The 22,696-nt window shown below is 43.7% G+C and overlaps 1 protein-coding gene across 1 annotated transcript in view; it reads right to left on the minus strand.

Moving 5' to 3' along the window:
• Positions 1-22,696, minus strand: part of CEP350 (centrosomal protein 350) — a 3,609,946-nt gene that overhangs the window by 1,572,998 nt on the left and 2,014,252 nt on the right. The window contains exon 16 of the mRNA XM_044085746.1: positions 18,320-18,430. Within this exon, the coding sequence (XP_043941681.1) occupies positions 18,320-18,430 (111 nt within the window). The remainder of the gene's footprint in view (positions 1-18,319; positions 18,431-22,696) is intronic.

Consider the following 22,696-nt stretch of genomic DNA (forward strand, 5'->3'; position numbering starts at 1 on the left):
TCCTGGCTATCAGAGTGGACAGAGCCCTCAGAGTCTTCAGCTGAAGGAGAAGGGTCAGAGGGTTCAACCCGGGGCCTTTTATCAGGAGGAGGCTGGGATGCTCTCTCAGGATGGGCCTGTGAACCTCTGATCATGGAAATTAAATCAGCGGCCATGGACATAATTTGTCTCCCCGGAATCGGCTGAGGTAAGGATTTGGAAGCAATATGCTTTGTTTTGCTGGCTGCCTTAGCCCTAGTGTAGGCCTTAATAGACATGGCCATAGGAGGCCTGGCAGCTCCACGTGCAGGAGTGACCTTGTCTACAGCAATGGTCTCGGGCATTTCCTCGGTTTCGGTATCCGGAGGAAAGTCTATAACTGGCGTTGGAGTAATATCTGGAATCGGAGTCGTCGGTAATGCGGTGTCTTTGGTTCGGAGCGGTGGAGAGACCGTCTCAGAGGGAACCGGAGCACTCGCGCTAGGTTTTGGCGTGGAGTCGGTGGTAGACGCGGGCCGAGGATGTCGGTCCCGGTCTTTTCGCTTTTTGGGAGTTTGCGATGTCGGAAGATCCGACGGCATGGTGTAAGCAAATTTATCGCCGAAAAAATCTTCAGCGAACTCCGCCCGGCGCCTGAGAGTGCGCTTGTTGAAGCGAGCACAGGCTACACAGGCCGAGACGTCGTGGTCTGGGCCCAGGCAAGGGAGGTAGTAAGAGTGGAAATCCATATGAGGTATTTGTTTACCACAAAAAAGACAATTGTTAACTTTTTCAGTAATTTCTGACATCGGCTGAGGCAAGAAAAGGTCCCCCCCAACGGGGTACTTAGCTTTTTTGATGACTTCGGTATCGTAGAATACAGGAGCTGACCGACCGGCACTTGCGAACTGCTTCTGCTTCGGGCACCGCGCGGCAAGGAAGACTGAAGGAAATGGCGTCGGCTGATGCTTATGTACTCCAGCCGCTCTGACGTCGGAGAGAAATGCGACATCAGCCGACGTCGGACCCAGACTTTGGAATCCGGCCGACCGAGGGCTGCCTGAGGCAGGACAACCCACATGTTATGACTGCAGTTGCATTCTTGAAGGACATCTTAAGCTTTAGCTAAATGGACAGCCACTCATTTTAAAAGGGCAAGCTAGACTGGAAGAGGGTTGGCATCTTGTATTCTGGGATTAGGATGGTCAAAACATTTAAACAGCTGAAGGGGAGTGATTTCACAAAATGATAAATTTGTGCTTACTCAAAATAACCACTAAAAGAAAAGAAGGAAGAAAATATGTGATCAAATTAACATAAGAGGCAGGCAACTAGAATGACAGTTGAAATTAAAAACACAACAGCACCAGGGTGGAAAGGTAGGGGAAAACTTAATTTCTGTGCAACTCACAAGAGACACAGCTGTGGTCTCTTTCCTAGTTTAAATATGCAATCAAAAGCAGAATACAAGTAAAACACAGTGTAAAGAAAATAAATCGTAATATACAAAACAGAAGACAATAAACCAATACAAATGCAACAAAGGAAAAACAAACTAACCTTTCCCTCACAGCACGCTGTGGTGGAGTCTCCAGTGAGCTTTTTCAGTAAAGCCATGGTTTTACCTTGGTATTTGAGATTGGCTGCCTGAGAGTAAATCAACAAGTCTCTGCCCAAAGGTGAATCTACAATTTTAAATTTGAAATCCTCAGGCATAGGTTGATTTCAAAGCCATGCATTTCTGTAGAGAAGAGATCCAGGAGCAGCTGCCCTAGAAGAAGCACCTGCAACATCATAACTGCAGTTAATGCTGCGTCTGGCAATCTGAGTGGCCTGAGAAAGTAAGCTCTGCATCTGCTGCTTAGAGTTTACTGTGGGAGGGTCCAAAATACCTTTCTTCAATGAGGCCAGTACAGAGATCAAGTAGTTAGTCATTTGCATCTAGTAATAAATGTCCTAAAAGCAAGGGTAGCAGAGGTGCAAACCTTATTGCCTCATCTACCCATAGCCCTACTCTTTCTTTGTCTGTAGGTACGGTACTGGCACTAGGCAACAGCTTACAGGGCTTATCTGAAGAGAAAGAGACTGCCAAAGAGTCTGCCACTGGATTCTTGTATAGATATTGTAGGTCATCAAGGAAACTGTATAAACTGTATGTCTACTTTTTTGGGAGCAGGTGGTTGAGAGTCAGGTGCAAAAGAAGACGACTGAAAAGCATCCTGGAAAGCCTTGAGGACAAGAGGGATCGGTGAAAGGGCAGCAGTACCCATCTCCAAAGATGGAGTACTACCTCTTCTGAATATCAGAGATCAGAGTAGATTGCCAACTAAAATGTTTCATCATGTTCTGTATAGTCTCTCCAGACGAAGCTTCCTCAACAGGAGACTAAGGCAAAAGCAAGTCCTCTTCATCAGAGGAAAGTTGCCCTAAAGAATCCAACTGAGAGGAACTGCCTGGAGAATGGTCAGAGTCACTGCTCTACTCATCAGAAAAGGAGAAAATCAGGGTGGTTCTTAAAAAAAAAAAAAAAAAAAAAAAAAAGGCTAGGTTTGTGGACAGCTAAAGGAGGGAGGTTTTAAAGACAAAATCACTTTGAACAATCATTGCAAAAAAGTCCATCAAGTTTTTCTCCCTAGCTGAGAGAGAGGCCACATACTAGTTTTCTGCGTTTTTCTTTTTGGCTGTGATGTCTGCCTGAATGAGGCGCACAGGTTTGGAACCTGACCTATATTAGAGAACTTTGGATCTCTTTCCTAACTAAAAATTCAATGGGGTCACCATAGCGGGCGACTGAGCAGGTATGACTGAATTAGAAACGCTGGACTCTTGATCAGATTGATGCCTCTTCTCTTACGCGTTTTCTTTGGCAGAAGAGAGTTTTCCAAGAATATGGAGTCTGCCATCTTGGACTGGGCCAAGTGCTTAAGACAATGGGTCTTAAGAAAGGTGCTTAGAGTAGACAGCCTAGACCCAAGGGTTTTCAAAACAAATGACTGAGAAATACATCAGGTTTTGTGATCGTGTTCTGGGTCTAGTCAGAATAGATGTTTGGTATGCAAGTCATTGCACAGAATCTGGCTACCGCACTTGTACATAACTCTCCCAGCTGACATCTACAACTTTCAAACAAAACTCGTAAGGTAAAAAGAAAGGTTTCCAATGGGGCACTTAGCTGGTTAAAATGAAAGAAGCAACGGGTACCAACAAACAAACAATGAACAGTATCACAAGATGCATGACCTGTGCCCGGGTTGGTGATGAGATAGTCACTGGTACATCTGTTTAATACCCCGGTGTATACGAGCTGAAGTCATATGTCTAATGTACGACTTAGGGAAGGTGAAGCTTTGGTACCCCATCTGGACGACAGCAAAGACAACCCATCTGTAACTGCAACCATGATTTCAGTCAAGACATCATATGTTCCAGAAGTGTAATGAGTTGGTGGACCCAACAAAGTAGCAGTCTGTCAGAAATATTGGTAAGCCAACTACTGTAACAAACAAAATGATTCTTGCGAGTTGGGACACAGGATCTGAAATGTCTAGACATAGTAAGGCCTTGTTAAGTTTAAATCTGTTGGTTGCCAAAAAGGAATTACTAGAAAATGGAAATCAAAGTCTAAACTAACAATATTTGAAGCTTTAAATATTATAAAAAGAGATGGATCGTTAGAAGAGGAGGAGCAAATTACAAAGAAATAAAATGGAAAATGTGGGAACAATGCATACAGAATAATGTTCAGGTGGAGGATGAGTGACATTTAAGGGAAGGCAGGAATTCAGCAATTTATGTAATGCTAGGCTGATGATCGTTGCAAAGAAAGGAAAGATATGTTATGTACACTATGTGTGAATGGAAAAAATATTAATATGATTTTTCTTTTCTCTTAATTTGTTTGCCTAAGTGATAATATAATAAAACGTGTTAAAAAATAGTACCTACCAGCATGAATTATAAAGAACTAAAACAGCAGTTGCTGACAGAACATACAGAGGAATTCAAGGGGGGTATTCCTAATGCATCAAAGAGGGGCATGTCTCACCTAGCATCTGACAGTATAAGAAAATATCTGTTAAATCTAGTGGGGAGGATCCTCCTACCAAGCGTGAAAGACCATCCTTGAGGTTTCTTTGGATAGGCTGAATCCCAAGCAATATGGCAAGGGTGGAAAAAGCAGGAGGATGACCTCAAGGCAAAGCTTAAGTTTCTGTACCCTGGGGGCAGACTTCCTGAAAGTGACAACTCCATCTCTCAAGGTCGAAACAATATTGCTTGATGAGTTTGAGTAAAAAGGAACAAGTATCCTAAGCAAATGTGTCTGCAGTAGAAGATTCATAAAGCATGCACTGGAGACAGACAATACTCTACTCATGTGCTCTCTAAAAGCAACATTTGGTAAAGGTCATTTGGCAGACTCATGGCAAAAAACAATGCAATTGCACTCCACCCGAAAAAGGATCAACCAGATAAATGAAAGCCGCCACCCCCTTGCCCCAAGTGGTCAAATCTAAGCTGCCACCAGCAAGCCCAGAGTGCGAAGGACAGTCTTTCTTAAATGGTTTCTACCACAAGTAATAAAAATGTAGTTGGGTGGAGTAGTTCAGGGAAACATCAAAAAAACATCTAGTAGAGAAAGCATGGGTTCATACTAACAAACTCATTATCCTAATGAAAGACAATGTATTACTCTTTAAACAAAAGGGCTTTAAATTCAGGAACGTGAACTGCAGAGGTGATGGTGACATAAACAGCATCATCCAGAAAATGAACTTTAACTAAGATAAGCTAGCAGGTTCCACACGGATAGACAAGACTGTCAACCAAGATGATGAGTAGTATGGTTTCCTTAAGAATGGATGGAGATAAAGCACTCAAAAGAGACGTTTGTCAACAACTGCTGGTCCACAATTCTGACATACATAAAATCAAGATATCCAGAAAGAGCTAACATGCAGAGTGAACATGGAACGAGATATTGATCAAACAGGTGGCCAAACAGTAGAACTAATAGCAGACACACCACAGCAGAGCAGATGCTATACTGTGGCACCCAAACTAGAAAACCTGTTCCACCTGCAGGTATAAGTTTAACAAATATAGGGCTTTTTGTCACCCTAAATCTCCTCAGGCACTCTTGGCAGTCCAACACTGGCAAGCAATATAAACACAAGCATTTTAATCATTAAGACAATTTGGCATTTCTAAAGTACGTCTTATGAATGGAAGTAGCAGATGTTCATGGAGGTATAAAAGCAATTTTAAAAGGAACAGTATACTCTCTCTACTCGCAGGAAAGAGAAGCAATATATTATTTAATTAGGTACAGTTTACCTTTACTAGTTTTTAAAGTGAGCTACAATATACACAATGACATAAAACAGTAATGCTTCTAATAGCATATCACCTAATTTAGATAATACTATCTAAAGCAGAGTTAAAGCAGAAAGTATTGTTGTGTAAAATTGTACCGTGACTTTAGAAGTCTTTCTCTTCTATATGTTGCTATATTCATAACACAAGGGAGTCCGCCCCTGGTCGACTCTCATACGTCTGGCCATTTTACAAAAGACAGATGCTACCGCTAGGGTGTGTGCGAAGTCCCATGTCTCCCTCTGTGGACGTCAGCCATTAAGAGACATCGGGTATAAAACAGAGGTCAGCACTCACCCACCTCAGAACTGAATGCCACTAGAATCAGTGACTACAGAGAGGAGTCAGGCAAGTGCAAGGGGGAAGGCAGGGTGGGAATCTATACAGCCACATATAGAAGAGAAGGACATCTAAAGTTATGGTAAGATTTTGCACAACAATACTATGTCGTCCTATTCATATGCTACTGTATTCGTAACACAAGGGAGAGCGCAAAAGTTTCTGTATTAAGAATTGGGAGGAGGAACAGAATCATTTTCCACAAACCCATGCAGGATGGCTCAGCTAAACCCTGCTATGGCCCTAGAAACAATGTCCAACTTGTACTGTTTGGTATGGTATGGACAGAGGACCATGTAGCTGCTTCTAAAATGTCAGCTGTATCCAGGCCCTTGAAAAAGGCTCCAGAGGAGGATACTGCCCTAGTGGAGTGAGCCTTTACTGGGAAGGGAAGCCTTCTGCCATGGGTAGTATAGCAAAAGGTGATCGTTATCAAGGAGGATATGGTTTGCTTGGAAACAGGGTGTCCCAGGGCTCTTGGGTGGAAAGACACAAAGAGCCTGTTTGATTTATGGATGGGTTTGGTCTTGGCCAGTGGTCTGTGAACGTATAGGGTATGTAGAATCCTTTCAGCTGGGCTTTGGGGTGAAGGAAAGAATATGGGTAGATTGATGGCCTGATTCAAGGACAGCTCATTGACCACTTTGGGCATAAAGGCAGGACTGGTGCGCAAACACACCCTGTCTTTGCGGAAAACAATAAAAGGATGGGAGGCCATAAGGGCTTGTAGTTCTGAGATCCATCTGGCTGAAGTAATGGTCACCAAGAGTACAGTTTTCCATGTACAATGTTGGAAAAAACAGTCTTTGCCTGGCTTGAAGGGTGGCAGTGTCAATTTCTCTAGTACAAAGTTAAGATGCCAAGGAGGCGGAATGGACTTCCTTGGTGGTCTGAGGTGCTAAAAGTTTAACTTCCAGCCTAGAAGCCAAAGGAGTGGTGAGAAACAGGCATGCTGAGAAGGCAGATAAATGGGTCTTGACTGAGAAATAAGACAGTCCAGACTTCATCAATTCACACAGGTAGGGCAGGACTACTGAGGGTTCTACTACCAGTGGTTGTAAGTTGCGTTTTTGACACCAGGCAGAAAATCTCTTCCACTTTGAAAGGTATGATTTTATTTGGTTTTCTGGCCTCCTGCAAAACCTGAAGCACGTCCTCTGTGTAAAGATGTCTGAGGGGAATCAATGCCCTATCACCCACAGTGTAAGGCTCAGAGTGGACAGTTGTGAGTGCATCAGTGTTCCCCTCTCCTGTGTGAGCAGGTCCACCCGTTGGGGTAACTTGTGGTGATTGCCCTTGGCTAAATGTAGTAGTAGGGGGAAAGTACAGTTGTGTATACTTACCATAAATGTAGATGTTCTAGTGTATTCACTGTTGCAGTCATTAGCTGTGGGTTATCCCTGCTGTGGTAGCCCTCGGTCGGCCCAAATACTACAGTCAATGACTTTGTGCACCGGCTGCAGTCGCCTGTAGTCTGACGTCAGGTCATCAGTGCTATAAAGCAAGGCAGCCGACGTCATTACATCAGTTTTTCTTGCCCTAAACTGTCAGAAGCACCAAGGAAAAGAAAGAAGTGATCCTTGTGGCTAAAAGCCACCTTGGGAAGCTTGTGTCCCCCTAGGGGAAGATGTTAAATGGAGGATGGAGGGAGGGACATACACTCGAACATCTACATTTATGGTAAGTGTACATAAATGTACTATGTACTTTGTGTTTCACTGTTGCAGTCATCACCTGTGGGAGGATTCCCAAAGCTGAGAAAAGGATGGAAGGATAGGTCGAGTCCAAGGTATGTGTCAGGAGGCCCTGCAGAATTGCAGAGGCAAACATTGGCCTAGACTTAGAAAAGAGAGGTAGGTGGTAATGCTTTGTAAAGGTATGGGCAGAAGTCCAAGTGGCAGCTTCCAAGATGTCCTTGGTAGGTACTCCTCTGAGAAAGGCAATAGAAGTGGAGGTTGCCCTAGTGGAGTGGGTGCGGACAGATTTAGGGATGGGTTTCCCATGTAGTCTGTAGCAAAAATGGATACAGTGTGAAATCCATTTGGAAATGGTTTGTTTGGAGATGGGCTTCCCCTCTGCCCCTGGGGCAAAGCTTACAAGAAGCTGATCTGTTTTTCTGAACGACTTAGTGCAGTCCAGATGGTATCTGAGTTGTCTGTGCATGTCTAGTGAGTGTAGAATTTTCCCCCTTGTTTTGAGGGTTGGGAAAGAAGGTGGGAAGGTGTATGTCCTGGTTATGAGTTACATCAGATACCAACTTGGGCATAAAGGAGGGGTTAGTCCTCAGGGAGACTCTGCCTGCATGGAAAATTATGAAGGGCTCTACAGCCATGACAGCTTGAAGTTCCGAGACCCTTCTGGCTGAGGTGATAGCTAGTAGGAAGGCAGTCTTCCAAGAGAGGTATTTCAATTCTGTTGAAGCGGCAGGTTCGAAAGTAGGTAAGGTTAGTTTCTCTAACACATAATTCAGGTCCCAGGGTGGCGTCGGAGGCCTTCTGGTAAGGCCTGATATTAGAAGCCCCTCTGAGGAACTGCTTAATCAAAGGCTGAGAGAAGAGGGGTGGGTCTGAATCATAATAGGAAGAGATGGCTGAGGCATGGATTTTAATACAGGAGAAAGAGGCGCCACTATTGAGCAACTTTGCTAGGTAATCCAGGATGAGAGGGATGGAAGGTTGGGAGGTATTGATCGTTTCCAGGATCAGAATCTTTTCCATTTTCCTGCATATGATTTTCTTGTGCTGGGCCTTCTGGCCTCTGTGATGCTGTCCAGGACCAGTTTGCTCAACAGGGACTCCTTGTTAGTTTTTAGTGTACAAGCCATGCTGAAAGTTTGAGAGTCTGTAGGTCTGGGTGCAGTACCTTCCCCCTTCCCCTTCTCCTGGGTCAAGAGGTCTGACATCAGGGGAAGCAGATTTGGGGGCTGTAAGGTCAGACTGTGTGTAATAAGGGGTACCCAATGCTGTCTGGGCCAATATGGAGCATTGAGGATGGTCTTTGGTCTCTCCTCTCTTATTTTGATCAGAACCTTGGGAATAAGGGGCAGAGGAGGGTATGCGTACACAAAGAGGGAGCTGCAGGGGAAGGTCAAGGCATCCACCTTCCATGCTAGGAGGTGATACTCCCTGGTACAGAACTTGTGCAGCTGGTGGTTGAGGTGCAAGGCAAAGAGGTCCACTCCTGGGGTCCCCCACGCTTGGGTGATTTTCAGAAAGATTTCTCTGTGGAGCTGCCATTTGTGGGGGTCCAGTAAGTTTCTGCTTAGGTGGTCCACCAGTGTGTTGTTAATCCCTGGTAAGTATTGGAAAATTAGGTGTAGACCCATGGAGGTAGGAGACTCATGGCTAACCTGCACAGGGGTAAAGATTGGTCCCCCACGCCTGGGTGATTTTCAGAAAGATTTCTCTGTGGAGCTGCCATTCGTGGGGGTCCAGTAAGTTTCTGCTTAGGTGGTCCACCAGTGTGTTGTTGATCCCTGGTAAGTATTGGAAAATTAGGTGTAGACCCATGGAGGTAGCTGTAAGCCAGAGACTCATGGCTAACCTGCACAGGGGTAAGGATTGGGTGCCCCCCTGCTTGTTGATGTACCACATTACTGTGGTGGTGTCTGTTTTTATAAGGAGGACCTCTGGCCTGAGATGGGGTTGGAAGGAAGTCAGAGCCTTCTGCACTGCCATCATTTCTTTCTGATTGATGTGCAAGTGAAGTTGCTGGGCATTCCAAAAGCCTTGGGTACACCTGCCTGCTAGGTCAGCACCCCAAAGAATGTCTGAGGCATCGGTGGTGATGGTCTGGCCAGAAGGGCAGAGGATGAAGGGGTGCCTTGTTCATGGCACAGGCCTCTGCCCACCAGAGAAATTCGGCCCTTATACAAAGGATCAGAGGGAGAGTGGTCTGCAGGGACTGAGTGCGCTGACATCAAAGGTTCTTTAAGTACCACTGAACTTTTCTCATGTGAAGCCTGGTGAGAGGGATGAGAAGGATGCAAGATGCCATGTATCCCAGGGCTTGCAGGAACTTCCTCGCAGTGACGTGACTTCTGGAAGCTAGCTGGGTGAAGTAGAGAGGCAGGAAGCTCTGCTTTTCTGGGATAGGAAGGCCATTTGGGTTGCTGTGTCTAGCACAGCTTCCAGGAAAATTTTTTTCTGGTGGGGATTTGCTTTGATATTTTCTCGTTGATGGTGAACACTAGGGAAGTTAGGAGTGATTTGACAAAGAGAAGGTCCTGGTGCAACTTTTCTTTGCAGTCCGCCTGAATGAGGCAGTCGTCCAGATAAGGGTAAATCTGTATATTTCTCTGTCTGCAGAATGCCTATAGCCAGAGCCAAGCATTTGGTGGCTACTCTGGAAGCAGCAGATAACCAAAGGGCAGTGCAGAGAATTGAAAGTGTTGATAGCCTGCTCTGAAGCGCAGGAATATTCTGCATGATTCCCTGATGAGGATGTGGAGGTAGGCATCTTTTAGATCTAGTGTCACAAGCCAGGCATTTTGTGTGAGCATAAGCAGGAGCTGCTGCAAGGTTAGCATTTTGAATCTGGGGACCACCAAGGTGGTGTTCAGTTTGGATAGATCCAGGATGGGGCGTCAAGTACCCTCTTTTCTGGGAACAAGGAATAGTCTGGAGTAAAAACCTTTATCTGTTTGATCTGGAGGGACAGCTTCTACTGCCCCCTGGGATATTAGAGTTTGGACCTGTTTCAATGCCTGCCCACTGGTTTGGGGGAAGGACTGGGTACTCTCTTGGAATAGGGAGTTCGCTGAAGGAGAATCTGTAACCCTAAGAAATTATTTTTTAAGACCCATTGGTCCTTGGTTATAGAGACCCAATTTAATTGAAGAGGGTGAGCCTTCCTCCTAGTTTTTGATGAGTGAAAGGAGGGCAGAGGCAGGAGGGAGAGTCACTGTGAGTGCTTGCCATAGAAGCTTGGCTTAGAACTCCTTGCCTTACAGACGTGGTCCATTGTTTGCTTCTTTGCTGGCCCTGGGATAGGGGCAAGGATGGCCTGTCCCTGTGGGGCTTACCTTGGCCCTGTCTGCTAGGTGTAGGAAAGGCCCAGTGCCTAGAGTGAAAGTTCCTGCTGAATCTGGGAGGTTGAACTTGAAAGAAATCTTTTACTGTTTGCATAGATTTTGCTTCGTCTTCCATCATTTTAAGCACCTGTTCTGCTTTTTCCCCAAACAGGCTTTCCTTATCTAGGGGTGCATCAATAAGTTTAGACTTGACATGATCAAGGAAAGGTTGTTCCTTCAGCCATGCATGTCTTTTAACAGCAGATCCTGTCACTGCTGCCCTGCTAGATGCTTCTAGGGTGTCATATCCACATTGTAATAAGTGCTTGGCCACTTGACAAGTAGAGTGTAGTAATTCTGCCAGCTCTTTTGAGTTTGCACCATCAGGAGAGGTAGCAGTCTTCTGTTTTAATTGTTCCAAAGTGTGTTGTTGATATTTTAACATATGGAGCAGACAACTAAGTGCTCTGATAACTAAGGTTGCTGTCCAGAGCTCTAGAGTCTTTGTCAGAAGGAAGAGGATTCTTGGCAGAACTAGTCTTAGCTCCTTTGGGTCTTTGTGTAATGACCTCAGAGTCTGCAGCAGGATTCCTGTAAAGGTATTTGTGAGAATCCCGTGCTCTGTAGTACCTGTCAGGTTTGGTTGGAGCAGGAGGCAGGGCATCAGGGGCTAAGCCGGATTCATGGAAAACATCATCCACCACTTCAAAAATAGGTGGGATGTCCAGGGGTCTGTGCTGGATCAGGTCTAGAAACTTTCTAAGTCATTTCTTTGACTGAGGGAAGTCTTGAGATTCCCATTGAAAATGTTTCTTGAGAGAGTGAAGGGTTTCCCCAAAGGAGAGGTCCTCTGGAGGGAAGGCAAAAGTGATGGATTCCTCTGCATCTGAATCCTCATAAACAGTTAAGGGAGGTTGTTCCTCTTCAAAAGCAGAATAATCAGATTCCTCAGACTCTTGGTCTGTCAGAATTTCTGGAGAAGGATGCTTTTTCCTTTTTGGAGTGGGGGCCTGAATATCTCAGATAAGGGAGATGAGATCCTCCGCCATTTTAAGCATTTGAGCTTGGGGTGGGGGAGCAGTAGCAAGATGGTGGCTAGAAGCAGATTTCCTAGGAGTGGCCTGGCTTCTAGGCCTGAGAGAATCTGTCGGTCTCTGAGAAGTGGTAGTCGGATGCGAAGATGTCAGTTTATGTCTAGAATCGGTAGTGTGAAAGGCCTCCTTGGAAGCCGGTGCCTGCGTCGTGGCTCTGGACTCAACTGAGGCAGAGACAGCTAAAGGCTCGGAAGACGAAGTGGATTTCTGCGGCATATCAGATTCCGAAAGCATCTCGGCAGAGGCCTGAGCAGAAAGTGAGTTTGGCATTAGGGGCTGCTAAAGTGCCTCAATGAATTCTGGTGAACTGACGACTTTGCTTAGTGTTAGTGTCGTCGGAAGGCTTAGTGTTGTGTGGCCTGTCTCTATCTCTATATTTTTTGCAGAATGTTGAACGATTGTTGGCTTTTGGACACCATACGGAGTTCAAAGACAGAACATGAAAATAACTGTCTACAAAAAGAGCTCTACTATGAATGGTTCTCGCATTAAATAGGGCACAGAACTGGCAACGTCTGGGCCTAAACAAGTGATGCAGTAAGAATGAAAGTCTCGGTGTGGGATCTGCTTTCCACAGGCAAGAGAATTGTTAACTTTTTCTGTCATCGGTTAGAGCAAGAAAAAAGGGTCCCCAACGGGGTACTTCGCTTTAGATGTTATCTGTTGAAATTCAACTTCTGGTAGCGACCAACCGGCACTTGTGCAAACTGCTTCTGCTACGGGTTCCACGGCAAGAAAGACTGATGTAATGACGTCGGCTGCCTTGCTTTAAAGCACTGGCGACCTGATGTCAGACTACAGGCGATGGCAGCCAGCACACAAAAACATTGACTCTGGTATTCAGGCCAACCGAGGGCTACCACAGCAGGGATAACCCACAGGTGATGACTGCAACAGTGAGACACAAAGAACATCCAGTGCTGCTTTGGTCAATAGGGAGTCACCAACAAGATTTGAGGCTGTTCTTTCCTGAATTTTCATAAGAACTTTTTGTATGAGAGGGAAGGGGGGAATGCATAAGCATACATCCCCTTCCAATGGAATGAGAGAGCTTCCACCCTCCATGCTTTAGGGTGTGGTACCCTGGAGAAGAAGGCTGGAAGCTGTCTGTTCATGGGGGAGGCAAAGAGATCCACATCTGGAATACCCTATTGATGGACCAGGTCCAGGAACACATCCCTGTTTAGCATCCATTCGTGAGATAGAGTCACAGTCCTGCTTAGAGTATCTGCCATCACATTGTCTACTAAGGGAATGTAGACAGGTTGGATGTTGACTTGTCTGTCTAGGGTGATTTCCCATGCCTGCACGGCTAACCTGCACAGAAGTTAGGACCTTGCCCCCCCCCCTTTTGTTGATGTACCACAGCACTGTGGCATTGTCTATGTACCACTTCAGCATGCCTGGTAGGAGGTGATCCTTGAAAATATGTAGGGCTAATATCAAAGCTCTCATTTCCTTGATATTGATGTGTTCTTTCTGTTGAATGAGGGTCCATAGGTTTCTCACGCTCCATTCTCCCAAGGTTGCCCCGCAACCTGTGTCTGAAGCATTTGAGAAGAGGTTCTGTTTGGGGGCCAGGGGTTGCAGGGGCAGGCCTGGGTTGGTGTTTATCTGAACTATCCACCAGTTCAATTCCCTGAAAAGACATGGGAGCATTGGAATCATGAACTCCAGGGAGTGCAGATGTTGTTTCCATACTGTTCTCAAGTACCAATGGAACTTTCTCATGTGAAGTTTTGCCAGGGGAAACATGGGGATGATGGAGACCATTAATTCAAGGAGCCTAAGGAACTCTCTGGCCGACATGGCTTTTAGAGGGAGTAGTTCCTTAAAGTAAGTAGTGAGAGAGAATTTTTTCTGGGGACAGACAGGCTATCATTTTTTCTGTTAGGATCCTGCACCCCAGGAACACATGATCCTGAGAAAGAATCAGGAATGATTTTTTGAGATTTATAATGAATCCCAGACTTCTCAAGAGGGAAATGGTGAAGTCTAGATGTTGTAGAAGGATAGAAACTGACAAGGCCTGGGTCAGGATATTGTCTAGGTAGGGGAAAAGTTGGATACCCTTTGTCCTGGCCATGACTGGTGCCAGGCATTTTGTAAACACTCTTGTAGCCGTAGAGAAACCAAATGGCAAAGCACAGAACTGATGTTGTGCAGAACCCACTGAAAAGCAGAAAAAAATCCTGAAGAGGGGATGGATTGGTGTGTGTAAGTAGGTGTCTTTTATATTCAAGGATACTAAGAAGGCCTGGGGTAGAATCAGGGAAAAAGGGTAGGAAGAGTAAGCATCCGAAAGGAGGGAACCTGAAGAAAGGTGTTGAGGTGGGACAAGTCCAGGATTGGTCTCCACTGACAACCTTTCCTGGGAACTAGGAACATCCTGGAGTAAAATCCCTTTCTTCCTGCATGTGAAAGGACTTCTTAAATGGTTCCTTGATCTAGGAGCTCCGGAAGAACTGAGAGGAAGGAAGGCAACTGTTCTCGAGGGGGTTAAGGAATGCCTTTTTGAGGTAGGTTTGGTCTCCCATCTCATGAAGTATCCCTGTTTTACTACAGAGTCGACCCAAGAGTCCTGGGTAACCTGATTCCAAGCAGATAGGGAGAGACAGAGAGACACACATAGAAAGTGGGGTCCACTGCCTGGTAGTCAAAGGCTACCAGGCTTACCCTGAAATGGCTGTTTGGTAGCAGGAGTAGAGAGAACAGACCTGGCTGAGGTCTGTTTCCTGGAGTCCTTTTTGCTTTTGGCTGGCAACTGTCTGGCAGGACTTCTTACAAAGGAGGTTTTGGTAAAGTAGTTCCTTTGGAAGCGTGAGACTGGAGAGACAAAAATGTGCCTCAGATCCTGTAGCTCCTTGCCCTTGGCTTGGAGGGCCTTAAAAATGTCACCAGCTGCTGAACCAAATAAATCTTTATTGTCTAAGGATGCATCCAAGAGTTTAGACTTGATTTCATCAGGTAGAGGCTGCAACCTAAGCCAAGAGTATCTCCTAATGACAGACCCTGAAGCAGAAGCCTCAACTGTATCATAACTGCACTTAAGAGTGCTTGGCCACCTAAGTGCAGGAATTCAACAAGGTCAATATTTTAGCCTTGGCTGAGGAGTCAGGGAGGTCCCCTAGTTGTTTTGCCACATCAGCTAGCATAGCCAGGGAATATTTGGCCATGTGGGTTTGGTAGTTAATTGCTCTTACTGCTAGGGTAGCAGAAGTGTAGATCTTTTTCCCTAGGCATTCCATTAAGCTGCTCTCCTTGTCAGAGGGCAGGAGGGAGGTGGAAGGAAGTAGCTTAGCAGTTTTGTCTGTAGCCACAGCAATGACTGAAGGGTCTGCAGAGGGTGCTTTATACAGGAATTTAGCATCCTCAGGGACCTTATAAAACCTGTCTGGGCATTTGGGTACCAGAGGTTATGAAGCAGGGTTTTTGGAGGCTGCTAGGAATGCATCCAAGGCGGCAGGGTGCACTGGGAGAAACAGAAGATGGGTCTGGAGACTCCATTTGCAAGAGGTCATAATACCTCTTTTGAGTTTCTGACACCCGACTGCTGTCCCACTTGATGAATTATTTCATATGGGCAATGGTTTCCCCGAAGGTGAAATTTTCTCCTGGAGAATCAGTGCCACTGGACTCCCCCTTTGGGAAGCGTACCACAAAGGGGAAGCAATTTGTGAGGTGTACGTTAGAGATTCATCCCTCAAAGAATCCTCTTCTTCAGATGAGACATCTGGAGCAAGTTTACCTTTGGAGGTTGATGTCTGGTGTAGGGCTAAGAAGGCATTCGAAAGGTTTTGAGTGAGGAAGTTGTTTGGATGCCGCGGGCATCATCAAAGGAGCAAGATGTTTGTTTTTCTTCTTCTTTTTATGGGACTCAGAGGTCGAGGTATCTGAGATCTGGTGAAGAGTGGGAGGGCTGGACACCATATGGCACTCTACAATATCGGAGCTAACGTCCTCGCGAACTACAATTTGTGAGACCCCACGTAGACCCTCGGATATGATGAGCCTAGGTTTCCCCTCAGGAAACAAATATGGCCCCCAGCAATTCCCTCTGGGACATGCCCTCAGCTTTTTTAATGGCTTCCAGCTGGGTACCCGCCAAAAGAATGTCCAAAGATTCCAGCTCGGACTTCGGGCTTTCACTGGCCTCAAGAGGTAGCTCCATCTGAGGGGCCCAACTTCGGATCCATTGTTTTAACCAAACACTTTAGATGTTGGTTCTCTAAAGTTTTAAAGAAGCTAAGTGTCTCCTGAAGGTTTCCCCCCAACAAAGGACTGACAAATACTACAAGTAGTGTGGTCGTGTTCCTGGCCTAAGTAAAACAGACAGAGCTCATGTGAATGTTTATGTGGAATTTGCCTTCCACATCTACACTTACCCTTTTTGCCAAACATGAAACCCAACAGCAGTAGCAAATGATAATCAGAAACCCACATAGGGTACTTATCTGAAATCTGATAGGATGAACGAGTCACATGGGTTCACTTTTTCCAAAGCAGTGATGACCGGAGATAGCAGTCACACAGGCGGCAGAAAAGTTCTAAGGAGGGTGCGTGCTGATGTCCATTTTGTACCTGACATTGACAGAGAGAGAGAGAGAGACCCAGGACATCACACGCACCCTAGCGGTAGCATCTATCTTTTGTAAAATGGCCGAAAGTACGAGAGTCGACTAGGGGTGGACTCCCTTGTGTTATAAATACAGCAGCATATGAATAGAAAGACATTATAATTTTACACTGAACTTATGTGCTCTCTTCTCTTACCATGCAGAAGGAATTATGTCAGCTATTTTTTTCCCTTGTCATAACTCTGCTACCAGGCAGAATTTTATGCACGTTTTATATGGAAAGAACTTGTTCAAGGGTAATGTGTCATCAGAAAACTGCATTTTCCAACATTTCTTGGTATATCAGAAGAAAATATGCTGAATACAACATACAGATACATATTCTACAACACCTACTATAAGCAGCATTTGCCTATCTCCTAATTGCAGCATATTTCTTTAGTTTAGAAAGATGCAAATAAAAAGAGATGCACATTACACACTTGCATGAAATAAGAACATGTTCATCAACACCTTACACTGGATATTGAAACTGGCAGAATAAAGGAGTTTACAGTGGCAGCCAGGTCCTGAGATGGAGTTGGCTGTCCATCCAACTTTGGAGGAATCCTTGGTAAGGACTACAATGGGTACCTCACTGCTGAGGCCTTTAGGACCGGAGACCATGTAATTTTTGTCCAACAAGGGATGAAAACAATGAGCCTCAGCCTTTCTTCCTTGAAGTTTACTAGTGGTGGGATCAGCAGAAAAAGTAGAATGGTGTGCAAAAATGTTTTCATTCCATGGAAGACAAGTTTCTGTCACCATACCCTCCTACTGCTTTCCTGAACGAAGCAAGAGAGAGAGGACTGCATTCTCATGTGTGGCAAACAGATCACTCTCAAGAATGCACAGCTTCTAGAGGATCCTGACCATGCAAAGCAAAATAAGTCAGTTTAACCAGTGCACCCTCTTCTAGAACATCCTGAACAGGCACAACCTCTGAATTTAGAGCTCCAGAATTAACTGCTAGGTCTGGCTTTGAGTACCTACAAGCTTTTAGCTGTCCTACAGATGTGAACTACTGAAAATGAAAAAAGTAAGTTATCTATAACCAAAAGTCAAACAAGCATCACTTCCCTGCATAGGGTGTATTATCTTTTCATTCCTGTTATGTTAGATACCACACAATGGACCGATTGTCCAACTAGAGAAGGACAAGCCACAGAAGTAGCAGTTCCTAAAAGACATTTAGAGCTAACAGCTCTTCTCTTAGCCTGAAGTGGTTTGCGTGAACTCACCTTTCAGAAAGACCTACAGCCTCTGCAATGTGGGGATGCCTAGGTAAATTTCCCAGACTGCCACTAAAGTATCCAAAGTGCTCTTTGTCAGTTTTGGCTGCAGAAAAGGAAAATCACCAGAGCTGAAGGGAGGAAGTCCAGCATAATGGAGCCCATGGATAAAGGAGCAACACCATTTTCAACTAACAGCGGGGAACATGGGCTTACCTGGTGTGCTAGATTCTTTGCAGTGTTTGGCATTTTAGTGTGCTTTAATTTGCTACAGCTTGGTACACTGTAACATCACTCTGTTATCAGATACTGCCATTCTTTTACGAGCACTTAGGGTGTGGTCCTACAGCTCCCAGAGATGTTGAATTACCATGCACTCTCACCCTGCCTTACAGAAATTACAATTTGAGACATCATCTAGTGTTTTAAAAAGGTGGAAAAAAAAGCATTTAGTAGTACAAAACATTCAGAAAAACAAATAAGTTTGTGCCTGGACCAAATTATATCACAGCAATTCATTAAAACCTGGGATACCCAAACTGTGCTTTCAGTTCAGAATGTCACTCTCACTCAGCCAGTACTATGACAGCAAATGGGATCACGGCCATCATATCATTTTAATGCTGACAAAACTTCTGCTGGGAGTTTTAGTGTACGTAATCCACCCTTCTCAGATTTCCACTTTTTATTTATTACCTCTGCTGCTTTCTGCCTTGTCTCTTCCAGCTGCCTCTGAGTATCCAAGGTTTCTTGTTCAGCTTTCATTTTAAGAAGTGCCAGGTCACGCTCATGCCGCTGCTGTTGGGCCTGCAAAGAAAACAAACAGCATTCAAACATATACAACATTTAAGAGAGTTAATATTACAGAATTGTTACAATATATGTATCCCTATCAGAAGTACATGACCTGTAACTAAGCCCCGCAAACATAAGGAAATGTATTAACTCTTGCACCTTGCTGTAATTCCGTTGAAGTTTTTTTTTCTAAGCCCTCCCCCCAACAACAAGCGCACACACACACACTCAAAGCACTCCTGCTACATAAGGGAACATCATTTCAGAAAAAGGGGAATCCTCTGAGGTACCGCAACTCTGGACCAAGTATAAGCAATGTTTTAAAGAAGCACTAAACCAACATTTGTACACAGTTTGGGCACAGTTTTAGTGGCTGACCAGCTTGACTGGCAGTTCCAGCCATGGAAACAACACTACAGAACCCCTACTTCCTACCAATTTTAAAACTTCTAGAGATAATAAGCTAATGTCATTATAAAATAGAAAACATCCATCTGAATTACTTAAACTGCCATCTGTTGATACACTTGAAAAATGCTTTATGTTGACTTCATAGACATGAGCCTGCTGCTGTCAAATTTTGAGTTAACTGAATCAAGCACTGAACAAATGAAATCCCAGAAGTTCAATGCTTCTGAATAACCTGCCAACATAGCTTTCAACCTTCTTTCTCCAAAATGTGCAACACTTGCAAACGACTACCACCAATGGTTATTAACTGCTTCTTCATTCTTAACAGAAAGTTCTAATGATGAGTTAACATGAGTCAGTATTGTGTACTATGAAAATTTGTTAAAAAATTCCTATCAAAAATGTGTCAAACCCTTTTCAGTGTGGAACACAGAGTTTGTACAAAAAACACAAAAGTGATACGAGGACATAGCTGTCTCCAGCGTTAAAGTAGAAAATCGACTTCAACTTCTTGTTTTTTGTAAAAAAAATGAAAAATAAAAACACTTAAATGTTACAATATTAAGCAACAGTAATAAACACTAACACTTCAGATCTTAATTTCTCTTCTACAAAGGTACTGAAGAAAACTGAAATAGGCTTACATAAATAACTCAACTTTTTAAATTTTTTTTCAAAGTTTCTTGTTCAGCTTTTATTTTAAGCGCCAGGTCATGCTCATGCCACTGCTGCTGGGCTAACTATCCCCTCACATCTCTGTTGTTGTTTTTGTACTTGTGATACTGGATGTGATGAGGATTTACCTGCACCACTGGTGATTTTTGCAATCTGAACATAGAATTTGTAAGAATTAAAATACGGAATGCTACTCGCAATGAATTACATTTGACAAGTATGCTCGTCAATACTGCTTTTTTAAATTTGTTACCACAATTACTGACAGTCTGGAATGTGCATCACTATCAACCACTTTACCCATGAGGTAGGCAGTACAGGGGTAGGGGTTGCAACTACCCATCTGATGTTCTGCTTCTTTAAGACATGGCCCAAGTATATATTTTTCCATAACTTCAGTTTCCGTCTTGCTGTCCAAAGGATAATAACTGCACTCTTTGGACTTATATAGTGCAAAAACAGGCTGCTCTGGAGGTGGTTTTGTGAAGTACAGCTAAGTAAGGAATTACATAAATGTAGATCTCTGAATATAGATACTTGTCACTATGAGCAATAATCTTTGCACTTATTTATTGTCTGCAATGCCCAGACCCCCACCTCAATCAATATAGCCAGATTTATAGCCATTAGGTCTCCTCCACTCACTCCCAGGCTGTGTTCAGTGCATTCTAAATTTCAAAGTGCTGTCATTCAAAGTTAGAGCCCACAAAGAATTTTTCTGCTGAGATGAAACATTTACAGACCACTTAAAATGCTGCAGACTTGGCAAACAATACACACAAAAAGGTTAACAAAAATGCAGCTACATGTCATGATCACAAATGCATAATCACACAGGCAACCATTTGTTACACACAGTATATACTACTGAAAAACATCACGTAAAGCAAAATAACATAAAAATGAAATGCGTATTTTAACTGTCAGCACATTCTAAAATCACAAGTACATGAGCGTAACTATTACAAAAGGAAATAGAAGTTGGGAAGTCACATAATGGTAAGTACCAAACATTATTCAACAATCTACTCTTGTGCTCAGTAACTCACAAAACTGTACTGTTTTTATGACAGATGCCTGGCACGATGTGCAATGAACCTTGTATCAGAAAACGGTGCCCGTCAGGGAATAAAAAACAGAATCACAACACTACAAATATCTATACCCAGAAGAAAATCAGAAAAATAAATTACAAGTGATGCCCATCTCTGTCCTCTATCCATACTGGACAATTTTTAATATCTAATACAGCAAATTATTAAAAGCAACCCACACAAAAGCCTGCCATAATCCTAGGGGACCCGAGCCTACACCTCCTCAACCCTCTAAGCAAATTAATTCCTTAAAAAAACCTATCATACTCCATTTTAAGTCAGGCTATCTCATATTCTCAAACCTTCTCTCAATAACATACCCACTCCACTTCAACCATTAATGTCCTACCTCCTTCTCCCAGTGACTGCTGCCTCATCTCCTTTTCAGACAAAATGTTGTCTTGCAGAGTAACCTTTGGCTTAAAAATTTAAAAACATCCTAAAACTAAGTTTCCTTGAATCCTTCAATTAGTTGCTAATTATGCAGAGCTCCAATCCTGAAACAGCTACCAACACTTCAAGTACACTGCTAAAACTACTACAAAATGATATGGTGCAGTCAAATTACACATAAATAACAATGTCTTGAGTCAAACAACACTTCAGGATGTGCAAAACATTTCCCCGTTTATTTTCAAATCACAGCACTGGGAAACTGCCTTTACAAAGTTCTCAAATCAGACTCACCAAGCAGCAAAAGCATACAGTTTATATACTATTTCTTATCCGTAACATGCATGCAGAATTCTGACGTTTCATATTCGTTAACAAATAGGGTCACTGCAAACTCTCATGCTTCTCACTTAGTGCTGCATGTGAACACTTAACCATGTTTTTTAGTAACAATGATGCTTTAAAAACACAAGCCACCTGACCTAGCAATCTGCCTTGTTTTTCTGCCTTGTATCTTTCAGTACCTGTACATGCCTTCTCCCCAACATTCCTTTTAACTACTCATCCTCAGCCTGGGGAGGCCAGAGCTCACATAAAACAGAATATTTTTTGCATCGTTTCCTTTTCTCCTTTCCAGAACCAGACTGTGTTGATCATAGTAACACCTCTTCAGCACTTTCTTTACTTTCAGTCAATTGTTAATACACTTATAGCTTGATATTTAGAATTTTGCTTCTTTCGGCTTTTCCCAGTTAGGGGTCACCACAGCGGAACTCCGGTCCACTAATGACTGGCACTGGATTTTTACGGTACCGAGTTGCCAGCCCGACACCCAACCTTCAAAGAAGGCACACCCATTCACACAAATGCAGTTGTAAAACACTTGAAAACTACAAATTAGGTAACTGAGGTTTGCATAATCAAGCATCTATACTACATAATGTTTTCAACATAAACAATTTATAAACATTTTGTTTGACTCATTTATGAAGAAACTGTAAGTTAATATGCATTTTTCTGAAGAATATTCATGAGAAATATATTTCCTGTAACACAAATAATTATCTATTCCTTGTCTGTAAACCCGTTAAAGCCTCCCCTCCAAAGAACTCAAAGCACTCCTTAAACTAAGGAATGACGCCTGGATCCAACGGAAGTACTCAGACTCCTACTGGTTTATGTCAGATACATACAACTGCACCACATAGCTAAAAAAATCTGAGGCAACACAAAACCACCTCAATTAAATTGCAACAAACATCTAAAATATCACATTCCAAATGACAGTACAACAAGATAAATGTTGCATGTGGTTACCCCTGCAAATCTAGTACTATCTTGCCCAACCTTATCCCCACCAAAAACATGCAACTTTCTAAAGAAAAAATTTTAATGGAATTCAGTAACCACCAAAATTTCAACACTTAACCTCATTCTCAATGCTCATCCTAACCTCCTGACAAAATACCTATATGTCCCCTTCTAGTTCTGCTTTATAAAACAAGATTAGAAGTTATGTACCTACCATAACGTTCCATGTTAGTTGTCTTCTCTCGCCTTCTTTCTTGCTGGATGGGTTCGGAGCCGATCCTCGGCTCCGACTCGGCACTTGCTTTAGCTTAGGAACTCCTTTTACCAGCTCGAGGCAACCCTATATCCCATGATGCAAGGCGGAACTACCTCAGATCTCGTTTGGTAGCTAACC

The sequence above is a fragment of the Protopterus annectens genome, chromosome 10.part0 (genome assembly GCF_019279795.1).
Source record: "Protopterus annectens isolate FY-2018-M chromosome 10.part0, PAN1.0, whole genome shotgun sequence".
NCBI lineage: Eukaryota > Metazoa > Chordata > Ceratodontiformes > Protopteridae > Protopterus > Protopterus annectens.